The following is a 22,163-nucleotide window of genomic DNA, read 5'->3' as shown; positions in this document are numbered from 1 at the left end:
TGTGGCAACATTCAAGGGACCACCGGCAAAGTTGGGAATGGGATACATAGAGTTCTGCTAAAATGACCTGCAGAGCCTGTGCTTAGGGCTGCTTATTGCCTCCAGAACAACTGCTTGCATAACTCCTCAAATAAAACAAAAATCAAACTGCTTGATCTTTCATAAAAGGCTCTTATGCATCTCTCTGATCTACTCCATCAGATAATTACTCTTACATACAGTACTCTCTGTTCATTTATCTGCAATACACACAACTACATTAAAGAAAGCCACAAGAGAGCACACAACAGGCTGGGAGTTCCTTCAATCTCCACCATGGACTTGTGTTCAAGTCCTGCTGCATCGTGTCAACATGAGGCCTGAGGAAACCACATCTGCCATGAGCCAGAAGAGCCCAAAGCCATCTATGCCACTGGCACTTGACAGACTCCAGCTCTGGCTTACATCACAGTCAATATTCTTAAGAAGAGACAAGCCTCTGTTGACTTTGTTGATTTATTTGCTTATCTTTTAAGATATGGAGACTATACTCACATACTGATGATCGAATAGATTAAGTCTTATCTCAGGAAAGCCAGCCTTTGATCAGCATATCAGGTACTGTTACTGCTCCAGGCTTAGCACACTGGGACTCCATGCTCCACAGGCACTTGTACAGGTACAGAACTGATTCTGTAAAGGTAACTTCCCAATGCCTTTAGCAGTGCATCACAACTTTCCTTTGGGCTCAACAGTTCATACAGATGAGATCAGCATTCCTCTGCGCAGGGAACCAGAACTGCTACCCTTTAGCTTCCCTAAAAAACTGCAATAGGGAAATCATGCATTTTCTACAGAGAATGTAGGAAAAAAAGTGTTTCTTTTTCCTTTCAGTCACACTGACAACAGTTCTTTCCGCTTCTCATGAGCCAGAAGGGATACCAAGTTTGCAGGTGCATAGCAGAAGGGATGGCCTCTGTCTTTCATCCAGACTGTACATGTCAGCAAGGTTTTCTCCTGGGTCAAGCTCATGTGCTAAGTGTCTGCTCCTGGCTACTGTCAGAGCTAAGCTACCTGCTCAGACAGGCCTTTCACTTGGCTTACTCTTACACCTTATTTAATCTATTACTAAACAAAACCACTTAAGCTCTTACTAAACAAAGCCACTTGTGTTCCAATCCTAACTGGATACCTGCCTGGCAAATCCTTCCTGTTTTTTTTGTGTGTTAGACTTCCTCACACCTCTCCTGCAGCTTCCACCACTGGGGGAGAGTTTCAGGTATCTGTTCATTGTACTGAACCAATTGTCAGGTCACAAGCAAAACATTCCTTACCAACAACAATGGAAGAAAACCCTCCCTTCACCCGATACTGATTTCCACTGTTCATCTGCCAAAGTGAAATAGCACCATGCCAAACGCACCATCACTCAGCAAAGCCATTAACTGTGCAATTACAAACTATCAGTTACCTCTCAGTCAGTGCAGAAGGAAACTTGAACAGTGTCATGAAACCAAACCTGTATTATCGCCACAAGCAAGGTATCAGAGCAAAACAGTAAGTAAGGCACAGCAGAACACCTGGCTTTGTCCAGAAAACCTGTATGTTTTCCTGGGGGAAGGAAGCACGGTAAGTATTTTCAGCCACATTTCTATCTCCAAAATACAGTTGTGCTGTCATTAATTAGGCCTGGGGGACTCCACGATTCCTAGCTTTTTCTAACAGATGCTCAAAGGGATGGAAGGACACTTTGCAACAGTGACACAGATAAGGACTCCGCAGCCTCCAACAGACAGCCCTAAAGTACAACGCAACAGACATCTTTAAAGGCAGGGGCAGCGCAGACAGAGCATGATTGTGTCTGGTCACCCCTTCTGTCAGCTGAAGCCTCCAGGACCAGATTCAAACACAGATGGAAACTGCTTCCCACACCATGTAAACAGGTAACAGATGCTGGAAACTGACAAAAGCTTAAAAAAGAACTGAACATATTAATGGAAAAAAATATCAGGGGCTATTAGAGAAAAAAAAAACACCTCTGGCTAAGAAAATGCCTGAGTTACTGACCCTCAAAGCACAGCTACAACATCTGCCTGTCCTGAGTGCTGGCACCTCAGCTCACTCTGTGCAGCTGCTTGGCCTGCAGAGGAGCACCCCACTCAGCCTCCAGTTTTTAGGGTTCCTGGCTTGGCTGCTGATTCCTTTGGTGATTTGCCTCCTAGCACATCCATTTCTTCTGACTGCCACTGGGAAAGCAATGCTTACCAGAAAGAAGACTGAAATTTAAATAACCCCAGATAAACACTACTAGAGGCAGATTACAAGTAGAAAGGAAGGTAATTGCAAATATCCCCAATTCGGAGGCACGTAAGCACATGCTTCAGTTAATGACATGGATAATCCAGCAAAACTTTTCTACCCAAAACGTTTAAGTACCTTCTTAAATCACCATTCCAGTGGCACTCACAACATACTGCCTCCCCACTTCATGAGAGCAACACGAGTAGTAGTGGAGAAGTCTTCCAAGCAAAAGGAAAAGCACTTTCCTTTGCAGAGCCCATTTCAGTACAGGACGTGAATGAAAGTGTGTGTGTGATTAAATGACTCCCAAAGCAGTTCACACAGAGCCTAGGCTTAAGACACAAACAAAACCGAAACAGGTGAACTGGTAGTATTACCACACTCTGCCTCCAAACGCTTCTCTCCAGATCAGTCCTCCTTGCAGGCAAGCATCGTGAATAACAAGCACAGCTTATCCCCCCACTGACACACAGTGCCTGTGGACCCCCTGCCATCGCCCATCATTTTAAAGGTCACCCCACATCTCCCATCTGTTTGGCTACTGCAGCCACTTCACTGCCTACCTCTGTTTGCAGAGTGCACACATGGACCTGGATTAACACCTTGCAGGCTCTGACAGGAATCCACTTTGCAACTTCTAATTTAATAGAACTCAACCAGCAATGATGCATTTGCTGCTGTGATGACTGTGAGCTTCAAGCAGCTGCATGGTTATTGAGTCTCCCAAATTACATAACAATTATGTATGCTTCCATTAAAATTACCTTGCAATCTCTAGATTGCCTGGCAACACTTTTTCTTCAGTGTGCATAGATGGTGCACTTTCCCCCTGTAATTACATAATAATTGCCATGCATTTACCCAGCAGTTCTGAGAGAACACCATTTTTAACTTTCATTTGCTAATAAAATAAGTGCTTACTCAATAACCCAAAATAAAGCATCCTATTGTTCCCGCTGTTGTGAGTGCTTGGGCATCCTATAATTTATTGCCCCATTTCATTGTCTTTGCCAAGGACAACAAGAACTTCTTTTTTTTTTTTTTTTTTTTCTTTTTACTGTCTTCTAAGCTAAACTTTCTTCTAAGCAAGAGCTGTTACCTACTGCAAGTGCCAGCAGCATCCAGCACAGCAGAGCCTGCATCTCCCAGCTGAGGCATGCAGGCTCTGCAATTGTGTGAATACTGATGAGAATATAAAAAGCTGCAGTCTTTGCCCTTCAGACTCTACTGAACAGCAGCCTTAAGCTTCCCATCCCCATTCATAAATACCTTTCAGCTGACTGCTTTTTTAGCTTCTAGCATGGAATTCTCTGGACTGTCACAAAAGAGCAAACAATGATTTCATTTCCCACCAGCTGCTACTGTTCCCATTGATGTTAGATAAACAAAATGAGGTGCCACTGTATTTCAGTGAAGATGGACCAGGACACTGCAAACCACATTGCTCTGCCTTGGCAAGGGCTATCAACACTCATCAGAAAACAGCTCTCTGCAAGAACTGGTCTCCATTTGAAACCTGGTGATACACCTTCAATGAAAGCTTTAGGATAGGGAGGGGCTCACCCTGACCCTCAGGAGTGCTGAGCTTGCAGGGGCCACTTGAGATTGAGTGAAATGAAAGCAGATGTGGCTCAAGGCACTACAGCAGCATGAAATATTCTTTTCATGCTTGACACAGCTACGTGTTGCACCTTCGAAAGTACAGTTGAAACAATTCCTTCCTATTTTCTTCCTGATGTTGTAACAGCTGGGAAAATATCACCTCAAATGACACAGGGATGTGACACAGCTCTCTGTTTTGCAAATATCTGATGCTTCTTACTTTGCACAATGCTCACTTGCCATGGCTGACAAACACTTGATCAAATGTGTTTGCCCCTCCCTGCTCGCTGCTCTGCCTTCAGATTTGCCACTGAAACTACATGCCCATACTGTCAAGATAAGCCAGAGTTTTAAGGTACCACATCTGAGAGATCTCAAGCTAACTTAGATTGATCTCACAGGACTGGGCACAACAGTTACCTCTGTTGTCAGGTGAGTACAACAAAAACTTGAAGGACCACACAGATAAGCTGCTGGAGGAGAGCAAAGGATGTACCAGAGGCCCACCCTCTCCAGGAGCCCATCTCCTGTCAGGGTCAATAGCTTGGAGAAAAGCATTAGGCAGACAGATGCAAAACATACAGCACAGACACTCCCAAAGACAAACTGCCTGCATTCTCATATATAACAGCCCTTGATACTCCTTTCTGCTACAAATTTGTCAAGTCCTTTCTGAGTCCATTAACTTCAAGTACTTGCCATCTCTTTCAGCAATTAATGTCACAGTTAATTACCTTCCTTCTTTTTAAAACTTGCCACTTGATTATTTTGTTTGCTACTCCTCAGTTCTTTCTGTTCACCTCTTCTCAGACACACAGGATAGTCTCTGCCATATCCCATGGTAATTTTCAAAACTGAAGTGCTTTATTTCATCTCTCTGTACAGGATCCTTCTGATCACCTTTTTTAGGGTGGTTTCTAGAGAGTGGTTTCTGAGACAGTGCAGAACCGCAGTGCAGAACTGCATACAGCATTCAAGATATTATTCTCTGGTATCTAAGAGCTCTTACAGATCCAAACAATTGCATAATGATATTTTCTACTTTATTCTTTATTCCATTCCCAGTAATTCACTAAATCCTGTTAACTTTGTTGACTATCTCTAGGCAATGGCATTTACCAGAAAACTATCCAGAACGAGAACTGAGTGAGAACAGCTCATTTAGAGCCTGTCACGATGCACATATTTTTAGTGCTGTTTCTCCCCCTCATAAAATATCTGTATTTGGCAACAAGGATTTTTATCTGCCTTTCTATCATACCATCACTCACTATCACGCCATCTCCCTTCCAGTCAGTTCTAATGATGACTACTCTTGAACAACTAGTTGTCATCACCAGCCTCTCATATTGCAATATATTCTATTTCTGGGCATTTAGGGATATATAAAACAACCCAGCCACATGATGGACTCCTGTTTAACAGCACAAGTGACCTTTCTCCACTGTAAAAGCTGTGTTCCTACTTTCCTGATCAATGTCTAGTTGTTAATATAAAAGAGATCAGCCAACCAAAAATACTTTCTTTATGAGCTTCTGTTAACAAATCTAATCAACAGCAGTTTGACAATCCAAGCACGCTGTAGCAAAAGGATCATCTTATCTACATTTTTGTTGACTCCTCTGGAACACTATCAGATCAGTGAGGCATGAATTCCCTCTGAAAAAGCTGTGTTGACTCTTACTCCCCTTACTGAGCCATCCAATCATGGCCAATTCTTTAGCACACGAGTGTTCAGAGACAGAAGTTAATAACAAGATCACTAACCACTGAGGAAGGCCACCTACAACAAGGACAGCAGAATCAAAATGCCAAATGCTGCTCACCAGCATCTGACAACCTGCTGGTACACAAGCAGTTACCAGATGACTTATGGTTATATCTCTCAGATGATACTGTGCAACATGGGTCCCTGGCAGCACTAGGGGCATAAAGAGATCCAGTGCAAAGAGCAACCGTGAGAGGAAAGGCAGAGACCTTCTGTTAGAAAAGGGAGAGAAGGTCTTAGGCTAGCATGAGTGATCAACAGAGGATCCAAGTTGTGCCTTCTGACATGGGGACAATGCTGGTACTGAGGCTCAAGAGGAGTGGGAATGTGCAGCATAGTATGTTCAGAAACAGCCCGGGAGTAAGGCCAGCAAGCAGTGCTACACCACATCAAAGCACCAGGGTCTCTGACTCAACCTCTTAGTGGTAAAGATTTGTATCTGCACCCATAAATGCCCAGCTCTACCAAACTAGCTACTTTCAGAGGCTGCTGTCCCCATGGCTAGTGCTTGCCTTGCTAAGATGGAGACAGCACTCTGTTTCAGCTGAAGTTACTGACTCATCTACATCATTACAAATGCTTCTTTGTTAGCTCTGCCATTGCTTTCAAAGACTCTCTGAAAAGATAAAAAGAGGACATAATGCTAGCCACTGTTTTCCTAATGTCCCTTCCACAGAATGCCTGCTTCCAGCATCTGTTATGCAACCTGGGTAAACCTGAGTTGAGCAGGACCACCATCTGCAAACCCTGTCACATGCAATTAGAGAGGATCTCGCTGGCTAAGCTGATACAGCCTACTGATGTTGATAGGCTTCTCTCCAGCAGAACAGGAGGCTGATATGCACTGCAAAACAGCCATCACTTTTGGTGGTACTCACAGTACTCAATGCCCAAAACAATGTCTCGGAAGTAGAGCCGGGCCTGATCCTCGCTGAATGGCTCATCGCTTGGTACCTCCATGACAGCCCTGTAAGGAAGAAGGAGTAACTGAGTTCCTGAGTTTTTTGCAAAATGGCAGCAGCACTCGTTACTGTTTCATGTTTCCGAAATTATTCTGCATCGCTGTGGTCCTATCACTGAGAGCCTGGATCTCAGAAGGTCCAGGACCAACCCTCTACCTGAGCAGAGGCTGCTCCTGAGGCATTTCTCTCTTCCCCCCTTGCTGCAGTTTGATAGATAACCTTCTTCTCCAATTTGCATCTTTCTGCAATTGCCTTCTCCCCCTCTTTATAAACATTTTTCTGCTGCTGAAACCAGGCAGAAATAACGTGAGCGACAGGACTGACAGAGCAACTAATGGAGTCTAATTGCCTTCCGCTAGAGGCAGGCAGGCTGTGCTTGGTCAAACAGCACATTCGCTGGCCCTGGCCTCAGCTGATTGCAGGAGCTTCCCCCCACCGCCTCCTACAGTCATCAGCCTGGTCACCAGGGAGACTGGGAGCCTCCCACCAACAGCCTGCTGGTGCTGGCCATCTGCAAGAGGCTTGTTTGTGGGCTAAAGAGAGAAACAAGCTCCTGGGGAATCTCCCCCATCCTGGGTTCAGCTCTCTCAACCTTACTGCAACTCCGCAGGGCTGCAGGTCCAGCCCAGGTATAGCAAATAGCAGTGCAGACACACATCACCACACCACTGCACCTGCCATGGAAATGTGCCAACAAAACAGCCTCCCACAATATATTCATACTGAGGGCAATGTAAGGCCATGCATCACAAGTAATCATTGATGTTATTTTACACTCTTGAGTCTTGAGAGAAAGCTATGATATGGCGGCTACCCCAGCATAATATTCCCTACAAAGAGCTTCTCTTCCAGGCATCCAGTGAGGAAATGGCACCAAATTTAGCATTAGGATCAAAACCTGACACCAGGACACATTTTCTCTGAGCCCATTATGATCCACTGCAATGTCCCAGGCTGTGACAGCGTGAAGGTAACTACTGGCTTGTCTCCTCTGTGCTTGCCTGTAGAGGGTGGTTTGCCCCATTGTGTGCATCAAAATTTCAATTTCACCTAGGAACCTAACAATAAACACCAAAAATTTCAGCACGGGATCCCAGAAGGGCTACTTACCCTTTCCTCAGGAGGTCAAACACTGCAAGGAAGGAAATCAAGTCATGAATGAAACAGAAGAGAGAACCACGCTTATTCATTTTTTAGCACCTATAACAATGCATTCGTTCCTATGCCTGCAAAATCCATTTATCTCCTTCACCTTTCTTAGTTCCCACATGACAAGAACATCAGGAGATGCTAAATGAGAATATTCATCTCTTTAACAAAGACAAATATCCCCACCTCCTGCCAGTTTCAAGAAGGATGACAGTGGGTAATCTACTAGCCATATTTCTGCTGATCCCAGTGTTAGTCCTTGCTGATTTGAGGCCTGCCTCATTCAGTACCTCCACCTCCAGGGCAGGTGTTTGGTGATATTTCTGCTAAGTTGCTGATACCGAATGAGGTGCTTTAAGAACACACTGCTCCATTTCTGCCGTGAGCATCAGCAGCACAGCTATAATGCTATCAGAGAGGTAAACACTCTCTGGGGGTGCAATTGTAGAGAATTTATTGGCATGAGTTGAGGTTTGCAGAGTATGAGAGTTTGTGCGTCTGATTCAGGGGTTAAAATGGCAGCTTGTCCCAGCCATGGGTGTTTTTCTGATCCTTTGGCAGCAATTACTGAGGTTTCATGAAATACTGTTAGGTAGCAATGCTAGGATATGAAGCAACTTGCAGGAAAACAACATGGACATTTGAAGTCTCCTAGCTCCAGCCTGGTGCTTGAGACCCTTTGACTTTTTGAAGGGGAATGCTCCTCTGCAGCTCAACATACACAGCTACCAAAAAGCCAGGCTACAAAACAACAGGGAGCAAAACAGCAGTGATGGGAACAATGCTTCTGAGCCAGCTGGAGGCCTGCCTCTGACCCCTTCCGCAAGCTAAAGCAGACACTTAACGTCACTCAGCTTCTGGTCTGCAGAAGTCTAGAATGCCCAGCACCACTCTAGGGCCGTGTCCTTATCTCCAAGAGTGCAGCACGCTCCCATTGGAGGTCTTGGCACCAGATGTGTAAGGCACAAGCAGAACTGGTGTCAGAACAATCTGCCATTATCTGTAGGAGAGCTCTTTCCTCATGAGTTACTAAGGAATTTTTTGCACCTCTGAAGAAATCCCAGCAGATTGCTCCTTGCAAAGCACACAGAGACCTGCTTAAAGCTGTGACTTTGGTCAGCTGAAGTTACAAATACAAGCCAGCCTGCATCAGCAAAATTTTCCCTCAAGAAAGATTTCCCTGAAGAAGCCACAGCTTTTGGTAGCATTTCATCATTCATCCATTTTGCATCATTTCAGGTTGCTCTGATTTCCACCACTACCCTCAATCCTCAGCTTTCTTCTCACTGAACATGCAGCAGAGGAGATCACTCACAGTTACTGTTAATAATAATTACCAACGAGCAAACTCCATTTTCTCTAGTTGCATTTTTCAGTGCCAATGAGATCAAGACATTCCCCAGTTGTCCTACATCTATTGCTGCCATTTCCAGGACTGATTATTCTTTTTATTTTCTGCAGCTTTTTTAACTGCCTCATGCATTTATTTTCATGCAATGAGAAACCTTGCTCCCTCATCTTTTCCTTTCTCTCCATCCGCAGGAGTTCAGGCCTTAAAACAATGCCCTCGGTTGTCTTAACTAGCATCAGCCTTACCTGCCACCTTTGGGATGCTGCCAGAATGCCCACAGGGCTCCAGCAGACAGGGAAGAGCAGCCTTTCAAAGGCAAATAGCTTCATTTGCTAGGCACAGACTCCTCGCACAGGCAGCTTCAAAGCATCCCATAATTATTTTTATGAGAAGCAGCCTTTAAGCCCATCTCATCAGGAAACACTACAGAGTAGAGATATAATTCTGTCAGATGTCCTCATCTCTGAGGATCTGGCACCCTGGTGCTTTCCCTGTCCCTCTGGATTCTGCTCAAAACAGAGCACTTCCTAGATGGAAGAGAAAATGGACAGAAATTTCCCACCCTTTGCATAAATGCACTGTTACCTCCCAGTCTGGATGCCCAAGGCATGGGTTGGGCTAAGCAGCCAAGGACAGCAGTGCTGCTAACTTAGGAGGTCCCAACACTCATCAGGAAGCTGAATGCTGGGGTCACCTTGAGATGACTTTCTTGAATCACTACCGCAGTCCAAAGTCTACGGGAGACTTGAGAGATGAATCTCATACTGGCAGTACAAGAAACCTTCCTGCACCCTTCCCTTCTTTCCTGGCTCTGGAATTGGAACCTGCATATATAAAGAAGAGGCCAGAGCAGCTGTCACATCTTTTCAGTGTCCTTATGGCTAAGGAGATGGGTGCAGCTCTGCTGGAACACATGGCTACCTTACCCTAAGGGGACTGCCATTCGAGGAAAACTAATTCTGCTAAGTTGGTACAAGTTCCCTCCCAGGCCCTGGTACAAGTTATTTGCACCACTAAGTCTAAAGTTCAGACAGCTGATTCACATACCCATGTATAAGTTGTCTTCTGCAGGATCATCAAGGACCTGTAATTGAAAACAGAAATGAGAGAAGAAAGAAAAACAGCAGGGAAAGTCATTTTTAATCACATAGCATTTCACTGCTCCCGTTATGCTATGCTAAGCTGCAAAGCAGTAAGAAAGAGTTACAGTGACAATCAGAGATTCTTGGGGGGATTGGTGGTGGTGGTGTTGAAGGACACAGGACACATTTTCCAACTTCTCCCCATGCTTGTAGCTTACCAATAAAAAGGCACTGCTTATCCTGATCTGATAATAGCTAATATTGAAAAGGGCAACGAAGCCTTGAGTTTGTCCACCTTCCCATGCTTGTCTACGCACAAGTTTCATTGGTCAAAGCTTGCTGCTGTTTCTACCAGCACATCCAGCTGCCCTCACTTGGGCACTAGGCCAAAGCCCAGAGTAAGTGTGTCAGTTTGTCACACACAACGGGTGTGATCTTATTTAAGATAAACAACCTGTATTTTTAAACAACTGTTTTAAAACAATTTCAGCTGAAGTAAGAGCAGTTGAAGAAACGTCCTCTTGTCACAATACAAACCAGACTTGCTTCTGCGTAGCTTAGGGTGGAGAAGTAGCTCACCTCTATCAGTTTAACAACGTTGACATGGTCCAGTTTCTTTAATATGGCTATTTCCTGATAGACTCTGTCCAGTGGTGCCATTGTTTTAGACTGCTCGCCAGTGGATGTTTTTGACCCTCTAGGAGGAGGTCGACCTGCAATCACAATAACGCAGTGAGGAAGAACTCACCTTTCAGCATGCAGGAGTGAGCAGCAACTGGTACTTCTGCAGGGTATCTTGGGCTACTCTGGAAAATGTCATTGCCTTATTATGATCCCAAAGCATTACAGATTCTACCCTGAACAGTGATTTCCAAAACACATTTAGGCTTGCTCCTGCTGACTTTCCAGCCTGGTCTGCCTGTCAGATCCCATTGCCCCACTTTTTGGACAAAGTGCTATTCTAAAGGGACAGAAGAGCCCCTGGGAGGAAGGGGGTCTAATCCTACCTAAATTCCAGCACTTAATTAGGTTTCATATATGATGAACAGGGAAGAGCCAGTACTTCAAAGACGAGAAAATCAAAGCCAGAAACCCAATTACCAAGTGCTTTGAATTTCTTTGTGCTTGGTCTTTTACCACCCGCTGCATTTTAACCAGCCCTCGAACTACCTGGGAAACCTTCAAATAAGGTAAAGTTCTGCACTCCTTCCAGGCAATGTTTCTATTGAGAGATCTGCCTGAGGACAACAAGCAGATCTCAGAACATGAGATACCCACGTGGAAATCCATACTGCTTCAGGAGCTTCTTTTTGGAGAGGACTTTCATAGCCTGAAGGAAAATGAAAAATCAGTATTAAAACCAAACAAGAACTCAAAGTGCTCACTGCTTTGATGATGGAGCATGGTGGTCATCCCACAGAAAAAATTACTGGTTTTAATTCATTTCAAATAGGATATAGGAAAATTAATCCAATTCCTGCATTTAAGGCTGGAACTTAAGGGAAGAGGTGGGTTCCTCAACTGAACATGTATGTAACTTGTTTCTGGATGATGCTACGGTCGTGCTGGAAGTCAGAGAAGCATCCAGGCTGCTTCCTTTTTGCCTTGCCAGAAGGTTTAGGAAGCAAAAGAGCTGGAGTGTCAAAGCCATACCACTAACATCCTTCAACCTCCATCACACACCCAGGGTACAGTGAGGACACAGCTCTGCCTTGCCTCTGAAGGCCTTATGCATTCTCATAACCATTTTTACACTATAAAGCCTCTTCCTGACTGCTAGAGCAACAAGTAGCATCTTCGCTGTGATCCAGCACGATACCCAAGGTCATTAGAGAGGTACTTCACAGGCACCCATCCCTGCAGCCTCAGCAGTGGTGCAGCCATTTCTGTGCATCTTTTCAGCAGTTTCCCTCTCACCTCCCACCCAATCATGCACTGGCAAAAGCACAAACACAGGAAGCATGGGATGGAGTCACTGTAATCTTTTCTGCCATCCAATTGGTATTAACACCATGACAAAAGGCAATGTGAATTTAATGAACAGCCTCTGTACTTCCACCTCATCTGTGAGTTCATAACTTTTCTGAGGGCCACATCCCCAAGTGGCCCATCAAATAAATTTCCACGCAAAACCAGCTCTTGGTACAATTTGCTTAGGAAAATAGTCTAAACTCCCTGGCGATGGGACAGCTACTCATTCCCTCTCCCAGGATAGGTAGCTACTCCTCTTAATTAAGCATACAAATCTCTAATTCACACCAGAGTGACCCTCTCCGAAATATAATTAGCAAAAGACTCCTGCAGGACACAGTCGAACGCCAAGGAATTCTGTATTACTTCCATGATGGCAGGCTCTGCACACTGCCTGTTATTAACACATCCACCAGGAACAGGTCACCAAAGCCATTTCGGCGAGCTCCTTCTCAAGCTGTTTTTGCTGGCAGTGCTGCTGTGTGCCCCGAGGTCCTCACCCACGCTCACGCTGCAGCCAGGTTCACAGCTCACTGAAAGGATTGTTATTTTTGGTACTGATCCAGTGAAATCCTTTGGATTTGCACCCGTGTAATTGAGAAGAGAACCTGGCTCAGCTCAGTGAGGCTCTCAATCCTGCCTGACAGCTCCTGAGCCAATGGAAATGACAGCACTGAGAGACAGGCTCAGAAGGACTTATCTTTCATTTAGCACAATGCTGTCTCCAATACAGGCAGCCAAATGATTCACAGTCTACTGAAAAGTGAACCAAGACATGCACAACCACATCCAAGAATGGTCAGGACCAAGCCCAGAGGACTTCTTGCATCCCTTGCTTTTATCGCTCCATTAGGCAAGTTGGTAGGAAAAAAGTATCAAAGGGCTTTATATACTTATTTATCTGCCAACAGCACCAGCCTGGGAATAGAAGGCCCCTGTTGCCCCAGTCCCACCCTGAGACCTTTGCCTTCTGGCAATAAGCTTTAGAGAAAGAAGAAATAGAAGATATAATTTGGTGCATAAAACTCCCAAGCTGCATCACAGCTTTAGAAACTGAACTACGGCTACAGCTGTGCCTGCATCAGCCCAGTCCTGGCTGGGGTCAGCTCTGGGGATGGCGAGATGGAAGCACTAAGGGACAGAGAGGAGCAATACTGAAGAAGGAAGGCTGACAACAAGAGCTTCTGAGGTCACCCAGCCTCTCCAAAAGATGTTATGAAGGGCCACGGGGAAACAAGTGGGGGTTCCTGTAACGTAGGTTAAGCTGACTACAAACCACCTCTGCTGTCAGGATACATCTACACCACTTTCAAATTGTGGTAGCTGTGGTTATCACACAGGCAGGGCTGCATCAGAAGAGAGGACCTGTGCCACTGAACTTCCAAACAGAAATGCGGAATGAAAAACAAACTTTATCATGCAAAAGGTCAGAGCTGCTTAATTGTCACAAAAGCGGAGATGGGAACACATGGCAGTGAAGCTGCACTGTAATTACAGAACGAGGCTTCCTCAATGAACTGGAGCTGTGCATTACAAGAGCAACACAGAGATGATCCAGCAAATCGCTCCTTCCAGGCTCACATGCAGGAAAGTGCCAAAGGCATTTCTATTTGCAGGCAGAGCTAATTACCAAGATAATGCTTTTTTTGATATAGCACCAGCGCAGAGCCAAGCCAAGGGATTTTCCCTTTACACTGCTAAGTATTGCATCAGCTTCCTCAGGAAAAGAGGAGACCCTCAAAGATCTCCCCTCCACACGCCCGTGCACCCACCTTCCTTCCGACTATGCATACAAGGACACAAGCCGTGACATTTTTCTGACAGGCAGTGGGAACTCTGCATTTCTCTTTGATGTCCATTTATTATTTAAGTCTTCTGCACTCCCCATAGCAACCCTGTAGCTTGAACTCACAGGAAAGCGGTTTTGTGAGGACATCAAGGGAGGAGATCTCAGATTTATGCAGGAGGAGGGACCTGGGACATAGCAGCCTTCACAACAGTGAGGCCTCGAACTCAACATCCTGTTTGTGTTAATGACAACTGGAAAACGTCTGTTATTTGGGGGATGGAACAGCGACAAAACAAGGAAACCAATCAGCTGTGCCTTGTGATATTCTCGCAACACTTGGGATATAATTTTATTTGGTAACAGGAGGACTTGCATGGAAAAGGACCTAAACCCATGCAAGAACAGAAAACCATACACAGTCCAGACCCACAGCTCCCAGGGGAGAGGGAAATGGCTCAAAGCCTGGCTACTAACCACCAAAATCCTCTGCTAGAGCATGATCCAGCACCGTGGGAGTGCTGAGAGGATCACAGCACATTCCCAGTCCTCCTCCACCTGCCCTCTCTGACTATGGCACCCTTAGAGAAAGCAGCTAAGCAGCTCTGCCAGGAGAGAGGAATGCTGTGGGGTGAGAGAAAAGCCTTACCCCAACAGGCTTAGCTGCCACATCCCAAAATCTTGTTCCCACTTTTACCTGGGGCGATCCAAATCCTCACAGCATTCACAACAGTAAGACTTGCTGGTGACCATCTTTCACCCCGCAGTAACACTTTATGCAGCTCTCTGAGTTCATCAGCTCAGAAGGGACCTCTCCTCCCCACCCTGAAACTTGGGAGCAAAGAGCCCTGATACAAAGATTGTTAGGTATATACAGGTAGACAGCCTGATAACACAAATCTTGTTTCTTAGGAAACCAGATTAAAAAAGAGGAAAAAAGCAACTCACTGACAACCTACAATGCTATTGCTTTTGTCCAAAACTAGCGTAACAAATGTCCATCACAACCACTTTTCTCTGTGAGCTGATTTAGAGATTGAAAACAGGAAGGAGACATGACCTGAGGCATCACAGAATCAAATTCCATCAGCACAATGACTCCAAATTAGATCTCCACCTGGACACATTTGCCTTTGCTTTTTATTTGCTGCTCTTTCAACAGAGCCTGGCTTTTTCTGCTTTTTACCCCTGCTCACTGTCAAAGCATTTCCTGCAAATTGTGACACTGAAACCTTCCCAGCCACAAAGGGCTCCTTGGCAGAGCCTTGCAAACATTGCTTTAGCAGCTTTACACGTGCAGTGTAAAGAGGCAGCTTTCTGTACCCAGCTCTGCAGCTGAAGGGTCACTTCCTTGGAGGGAGCACCAGTCACATGCTTGGTACTAGAAGTTCAGTTTCCCCAGGCTGAAATGTTCCCTGCATCCGTTGATGTAAATAAACACGATTTCACAGCCCTTCACAGCACTGCAGTTGTTCACAGCAACAAAGCACACAGCTCTTGGAAGCACTTGCTCATCTTTAATGGAAGGAAGAACAATCCACAGAATAAATGCAACTCCACATTTTCCCCAGATGTGATGATCAGCTTTTTTTTCTAAGAGTTTTTCCTAATTCTAGGTCATGCCCAAAATTCATTCAAGCAAGAGAAATCTCTCCATTCACTTTGTCAGAGATTCAATTCCTGATACCTGCACTTATGAGAGGATCTTGCAAAAGGCCCTGTGTTTCAGAAAGAATCAGATGTGTCATGCTCTGAATTGTACTCCACAACAAATTTTTCTTTAAGATTTGCTCCTTTTTATTGCAGCATTCCAGCTCAAAGAAAATAAAGCATGCAGAAACACCCTGGTCTCGAGCTAAAGCTAAAGCACTGTACATGTGAATCAGCCACTGGGACTGCTCACTAAATGCAACCAAGGGGATGATTTTCTCCCATTATCTGTTACTGCTTTACACCACTGACATAAAAACAATCCTCCAGAGCCAAATTGGTGACAACACGCACAGAAAAGGCTCTCCCCAACTGTCAGAATCACAATTGCTTCTTGTAATTGCTGGTAACATACATTTGCATTAGATACCCGTGCCCAGTGGGTCAGGGTTGCTGTAACAGCCTCAGACGGGAGCGATAAGCAGAGCTGCATGGAGTTACCTCAGAGCTGGAAGCAGCACAGAGGTCAGACACACTGGGAGGTGTGGGGAGCTGAGCAACCATTAGATAATCATGCAATTTGCTTTTGTTTCTCTGAAGCTTTAAAAAAAATCTTCGGCTCTGGTAAACATAAGCATGGCCATTTAGAAGCATGGGGGAAAAGAAAAAGCTTCACTACCCCAGCCAAAAGATTAGCAAGGATGTGAAGCACAGGCAGTAGCACTGCAGCCTTCCTTCCTGCAGGTCAGCAGTGCAGTCACCTGCCCTTTCCTCTCCCGTATGCTTACACTCACAGCGGTGAAACAGTGGTGACAGTCCTGATGCTTCTGCTCTGATTCCACCTCTGCCACTATTGCATCTCTCACATCTCCCAGGATCAGCTTCAGCCACAGAGCCCCCGTTCTGTTTCAGCCCCTGAGTTAACTCCCCAACAGCAAAGGAGAACCAAACAGTGCATCCCTGCAATGCTGGGTTTGTGCATCCTGTCTCTCTTAGGCTAGCAAGGCCGAATCAGAGGTGCAGTGACATCAGAGCCACTCTCAGGCTACAGTAGCTTCAAGGCATTTGCCTAGATTAGAAGACAAAACAGAGATTAAGCGAGGATTAATTAACACACAGCAGGCTAACCTGACATAGGCCTTCACTTTTAACTTTGATTTGGCCAGTTAAACCTACATCTGAGGTGTTCACCTGCAGCCAAAGCATGGACAAAGAAGACAGTACACAACACCAACTACACTGACCTCTTGCCTGCTGAGATGTGACAACTGCCCTGCCTGCTCAGAGCAGCCAGAGCACCGCATCAGGATTTCCACCACAAAAAAAAAATAATGCTCAGACTGAAATAAATACAGTGTGATGCATTCCCTACTTCATGCTAGTGGCCCTGGCACTCCCCTAGGCTGATGGAACAGATGCATCAGGGGAGCCACAGCTGGCACTGCTGTTCTCTGCAGAGCTAAACTGTGTTGCTCCAGGACATGGGGGAAGCATTCAGAGAGCAGAAAAGAAAGGAAGCCCTCAGAAACAGCAACCACTCCAGTGTGGTGGGTGAGTCAGCCTGGGATGGAAAGAATTGCAGTTCCTTTGCTTGGCCAGCTTCAGGGCACCTTCTCCAGATTTTTGTCTCATCTCTTCCATCCTTCAAGGTACTTCTCCCATGGTTTCATACCCTCTGGCAGAAAGGAAGGGCTAGGGATACTAACAGGCATGCAACTCCCACACAGTCTCTCTAACCTTGTATGTCACTTCTAAATCCAAGAACGAGGGAAAGAAAACTAGCTGGGCTGACCACAGTCACTCTCTCACCACCACAGGAGTGAGCACATGTTACGTTTCCATAGAACATTCCTATTCCCCTCTGCACTGCACCAACACGAGTCTGTCAGGGCACTCTGATGGCTCCATTCCCAATCACACAAGACTGCTCCATTGCAGCAGGGAAAATGAGATTGCCATGTGCTTGCCCTGCACTGTCCTATTGCTGAACAGGGCACGGAGCAGCATCTGCACTGCTGGGCCAGACTGATAAGGCTGCCTGGAAGGCAGCTGGGTTTGGGCTTCACAGCACTGCAACACTGGGCCCTTCCCAGCAGACACCTGTCATTCAACAGAAACTGCTCAAAGCAAGCTGCTTTCCACAAGCCTTCAGGCACATCCACACACAACAAGGCAGTTTTCCTTTTGCCAGCTGCCCAGCTCCTGCTTGCAGCCCAAACAAAATTAACAGTTTTCACAAGTGGGTTTTGTAGGAATCCCAGCTTGAACATTTAGGATTTGCCTGCTTCTGAAAAGAGAGTGACAGACAAGGAGGCTTCAGCATATACAGCCTTTCTGTATCTAAACCCTCTAATTCTGGCTTCAGTTCAGCAAAACATTTAAAAGCCAAGGCTTGCCCTCTGCACTGCATCCTACACCTGTTTAGTTTATGGAGAGGCATCCTGCAAGAAGGAAAGATGCAGCAGAGCCAGACACAGCCAAGCTGAGCCGTGCCATTCAGCATTTCTGATAAAACCTCGTGTTTCCTTAAAAAACAGGCATGCTCATTGCAGGTCGCTCTTCCAATGCAGAGCAGGTGCTGACTACCACCACCCACACATGCCTTTCATTTCAAGTAGCCTGCTTCATAGCCAGACAGTGTCAGGACAAATCACCAATATGCTTCCTGCCTGCAAGGCCCTTGTCTGTTACATAATGCAGCCCACCTGATTCCCACTCACCACAACACATAGGCACACAAGCAGATGCACAGACAACTGTATATCACTCCATGCCCAACAGGGATGTTTGTATCCTTGCATGCCACTCAAATCAGAAACGCATGTGCTAAAAGCAGCAAGGAAAGGGGGGACATAGCTCTCACAGGTACAAAAAGAAATGAGGAGCAGTGGAGACTGTGGAGAGAAGGAGGGAGACACTTACATAATACTTGTCATCATCCTTGTTGTAGGCCAGCTTCACAACACCATAGGAACCCTGAAAATAAACACAACTTGCAGTTAGTTCAGCAGCTTTGCCTGGTCTCCTTGCTGCTCAGGACTGGTAGTACGTAGCCCTCCATGTTCTGCCCACAGCAGCAGCCACAAGGCATGTGCTGAGGAGTAACACTGACTGGTGGAGTTGTGTGTCAGCCCATCCCCTCCTGCCCCAAGACCAAGCCATTGTGCCAGACCTACATCAGAAATGGCTGGAAAAGGGAGAGAATAATGTGAGCAGAATTTCTTGTGGAAGTTTGTATGCTTTGTGTGGACACCTTTCTGCACTTCTGAGCAAGACCATTTTCAGCCACAAACCCCTTCATCTCTTTAGAGCGATCGAATGAACTTCAGGGAGGACCAACAGCCTGCCTTCCTCCAACAGCCTGTTGGATTGTTACTATATCCACAGCTCCAGTGACAGCCTGAAGCCAAACTCCATCGAAGCCTCTTGCTCTGGAGAAGAGTTTGGGCTAATAAAACTTCTGGTGAAAGTCTGCAGCATGATATGCATTCAACTAGAACCACCAACTGCCAAAGTAGGTACAGCTTCCAGAAAGCATAATTGCTTGTGGATCCATCTGCAGTGATGGCAGATGTCCAAACATGCAGGTGTCTGAACTGCTCAACAGCCCAGACCTCTAAATAACTTTGGAGCAATCTATTCTGAATCATTCTGCAGCATTTAAATACGGACTACAATAAACTAGCAGTTCATTCATAGAAATAAAAACTTAAGCTAATGCTGGCATGGACCAAGCACCTGCCCTTCTCTTTTTGTTTTTTTGGTTATTTTGCTTCCCCTGATGGTTTGTATTTATGCATTAAGACCATTTAGTGTTACATTTGGCAAGCAAACGTCTTGAAAAGAAGCCAACATAACCACCTTCAGAGGGAAGGAAAACAAAGTTAGATTTCAGAGGAAGTCATTCCACTTTGACCTTGAACAGAACTTACCCAAACTAATAAGGCAGAAAAGAAAACAAACAAACAAACCCCAAACTGAACCAAACACAAGTTTCAAGAAGTCTTGGCCAGTAAGATCTCCCAGGCTAGCACAGGCTTTTGACCTGTACTGTATGTGTGCGTGTATGCAGGTCTCTTATGACAAACACCAGCTCCAGGAACATACCTTGCCTATTTCACTCTGCAGCTTGTACTGGTTTAATTGCACACAGTCCTGTGGATCAAAAGGAGAACATAATTAGAGTACCGGTAAAAGGAAATTGTTTGATTCAGTGTCAAACAGAGGCAGAGCGCTGAACAGCCAAAGACTAGATCTTATTTAAACCACTGTAAGTTACACTACAAGCACTACTTTGCTTGTTTTATAAAGACAGCTCATAAAAAAGCAATTATGAGCTGAGTTCTGACTGTGGTGCAGTGGCTCCAACAGCACATTCACCCCCCAAAGCACCAGCACTGCTCCAGGCTCAGCCTGATGAGCCTGCCAGCAGCACCTGGCCCTTTACATTTACTGACTGCATCAGACTGCAATGTTCAACACCAACTCCAACTCCACAGAGCATGTGGCTCCCACGGATGAGCATCCAGGCACCCATGTCAGCCTCAGCAGAGCTGCAGGAACAACACCATCCCTGGCATCACCCTGGCAGAGGCCTTGACCCTCCATGGGCTGCTTGTGACAACTGTGGCTGCACCCAGCAGACTCATGGATTGGTCTTTGAGGAGAAAACACAGAGTCAAACTCCTCTGCTGTATTCTGCACAGGGCTGTTACTCTGTGAGCAAAAGAACAAAACTCTGACATGGACACTGGCAATAAAAGCTTGATATCCAGAGACAGCGGGGCTGCTGCAGCCTCTTCGACTTCCCTAGGAAGTGAGTCTGAAGGGCAGGCTGCCCTCCCAGCAGCTAGTACTGAAAGGGTAAGATGTTGAGGAAGGGGATTATGTACAGTATTAAAAGATTCTCATGAGTTTGCCAGTCTCCAAAAAACAAACAAACAAAAAAAAAAAAAAAAAAAAAAAAAACCCACAGAGTGCTGGCAGTGCTTCTCCAAAAATCAGATGAAATTCCATTCTGATGGAGCCAAAGTGTCTGCATTTTCTTAAGCCCATCCTGCACATGTCCCATGGCAGCGCAGAGAAAGCTCATGTACCAGCACAGTGAGCCACAGCTCAGGGCACCAGGATCTTTCAGTACTAAGGACCTGAGCACACGGGGTGCAGAGGCATCATCCCTTGTCCCCACTCCAGCACTGCCATGTCCCCATTCCCGAGGTGAGTGCAGCATGACTCTGCAGAGCTCAGCAGGAATGCTGACTGCTCTCAGCTCACCATTTTGCAAATATTTATTCAAGGAGAGATTCTGGGGATGCTGCAGAGTTGTGGCTTTTTTTTTTTTTTTTTTTGTACCTTGGAGCAGACTTAACAAGCAGCATTTAACTGCATTGCAGGGGACAGCACAGCCCTAAACTCCACGGAGTGAAAGAAGCAGAGAGTTTCTGTCCCACGTGGATGAAATATGCTGAGCCATAGACAGGACGTGCTTCTCCACACAGCATTTTTAAAACAACAGCTCTCTCCCTGGGACTGCCAAACACTAAAGCAGGCTGGCAACCCACTTCTAGCCTCCACACTAGGCACTCTGTGAACAAAGCTGACACCAAGCACGCAGATAGGTGGATTAGACTTCCCACAAGCCTCAAAATATCACAATCTGCAGCAGCACAGCAAAAGGGGTGCCAGATGTCTTCAATACGTTTGAAGGAACAGACAAATGTTACAGCTCCCCAGTAAAAGCAAGACCAGTTTACAGATCAAGATGCATTAGGGCACTGATGCAGCTTATGATAATTCTCGTACTTCCCCCAGCATGAGCCAGAAAGACTTTCTAGTGCAAGTGAGCACCAAAGTGAAGGAGAATAAAGAAATGGGGAAATTATGACTTTCATAGCTCACAGTGGTTTGTCAGGAATACAAAGAATGACTTAAATCTCCATTTTGTTTCCAGTGAAGAAAGTTTTTTCCACCACCCTAACAAGAAAAAAGAGCCAACAGTGAGTAATGGAGCCACAGAAATGCATTAACTCTATTGATAGCAAAGCACATCAAATCTTACCAACAGCAAAACCCAATCAATTAGAACTAGGAGCAACAAGAGAGGAGAGCACAACTGAGCAAAAGACAAGAGATGAAGGATCATATCCTTGAAATGTACAGAAGAAAATAAACTCACTGCATTTTAAAAGGAACTCCTTCTCAAATACGAGGCAGCATATAGAATCCAAGGTACAGACACATGAGGGACAAATTCCCAGGAAAGCACTAAGTCAGCAGATTCACTTCCCAGCAAAGCTGTGCTTTGCGCTGCAGTGATCTACACAGATTAAGAAGGAACAGTCTTAGAAGGAAAGGCAACACCAAGGCAAGGGCCGAGGGAAGGCTGATGTCAGGGCACAGCGAGCTCACAGCCAGAGATCCAGCTCTGCAGCACAGCCTGCCATAGCTCCCTCACTGCAGCACAGCTCCTGTGATTCACACCCGCACTGCTCTGCGTTCAGATAACTGCTGGTGAAAAGCACCATCTGAGCTTCTGCGGTGCTCTGGGCATTTGTGCTCAACT

General features: G+C 45.7%; 1 protein-coding gene across 1 annotated transcript in view; it reads right to left on the bottom strand.

Annotated features, from left to right (window-relative positions):
* Positions 1-22,163, bottom strand: part of CAMKK1 (calcium/calmodulin dependent protein kinase kinase 1) — a gene marked incomplete at both ends in the record, with an annotated part of 44,363 nt that overhangs the window by 15,910 nt on the left and 6,290 nt on the right. The window contains 7 exons of the mRNA XM_079545267.1: positions 6,529-6,617; positions 7,723-7,744; positions 10,160-10,196; positions 10,774-10,907; positions 11,473-11,524; positions 18,524-18,577; positions 19,709-19,756. Of these exons, the coding sequence (XP_079401393.1) occupies positions 6,529-6,617; positions 7,723-7,744; positions 10,160-10,196; positions 10,774-10,907; positions 11,473-11,524; positions 18,524-18,577; positions 19,709-19,756 (436 nt within the window). The remainder of the gene's footprint in view (positions 1-6,528; positions 6,618-7,722; positions 7,745-10,159; positions 10,197-10,773; positions 10,908-11,472; positions 11,525-18,523; positions 18,578-19,708; positions 19,757-22,163) is intronic.

This window comes from Tetrao urogallus (genome assembly GCF_951394365.1).
Source record: "Tetrao urogallus genome assembly, chromosome: 20".
NCBI lineage: Eukaryota > Metazoa > Chordata > Aves > Galliformes > Phasianidae > Tetrao > Tetrao urogallus.
This window is presented reverse-complemented; position numbering and strand designations above follow the sequence as displayed.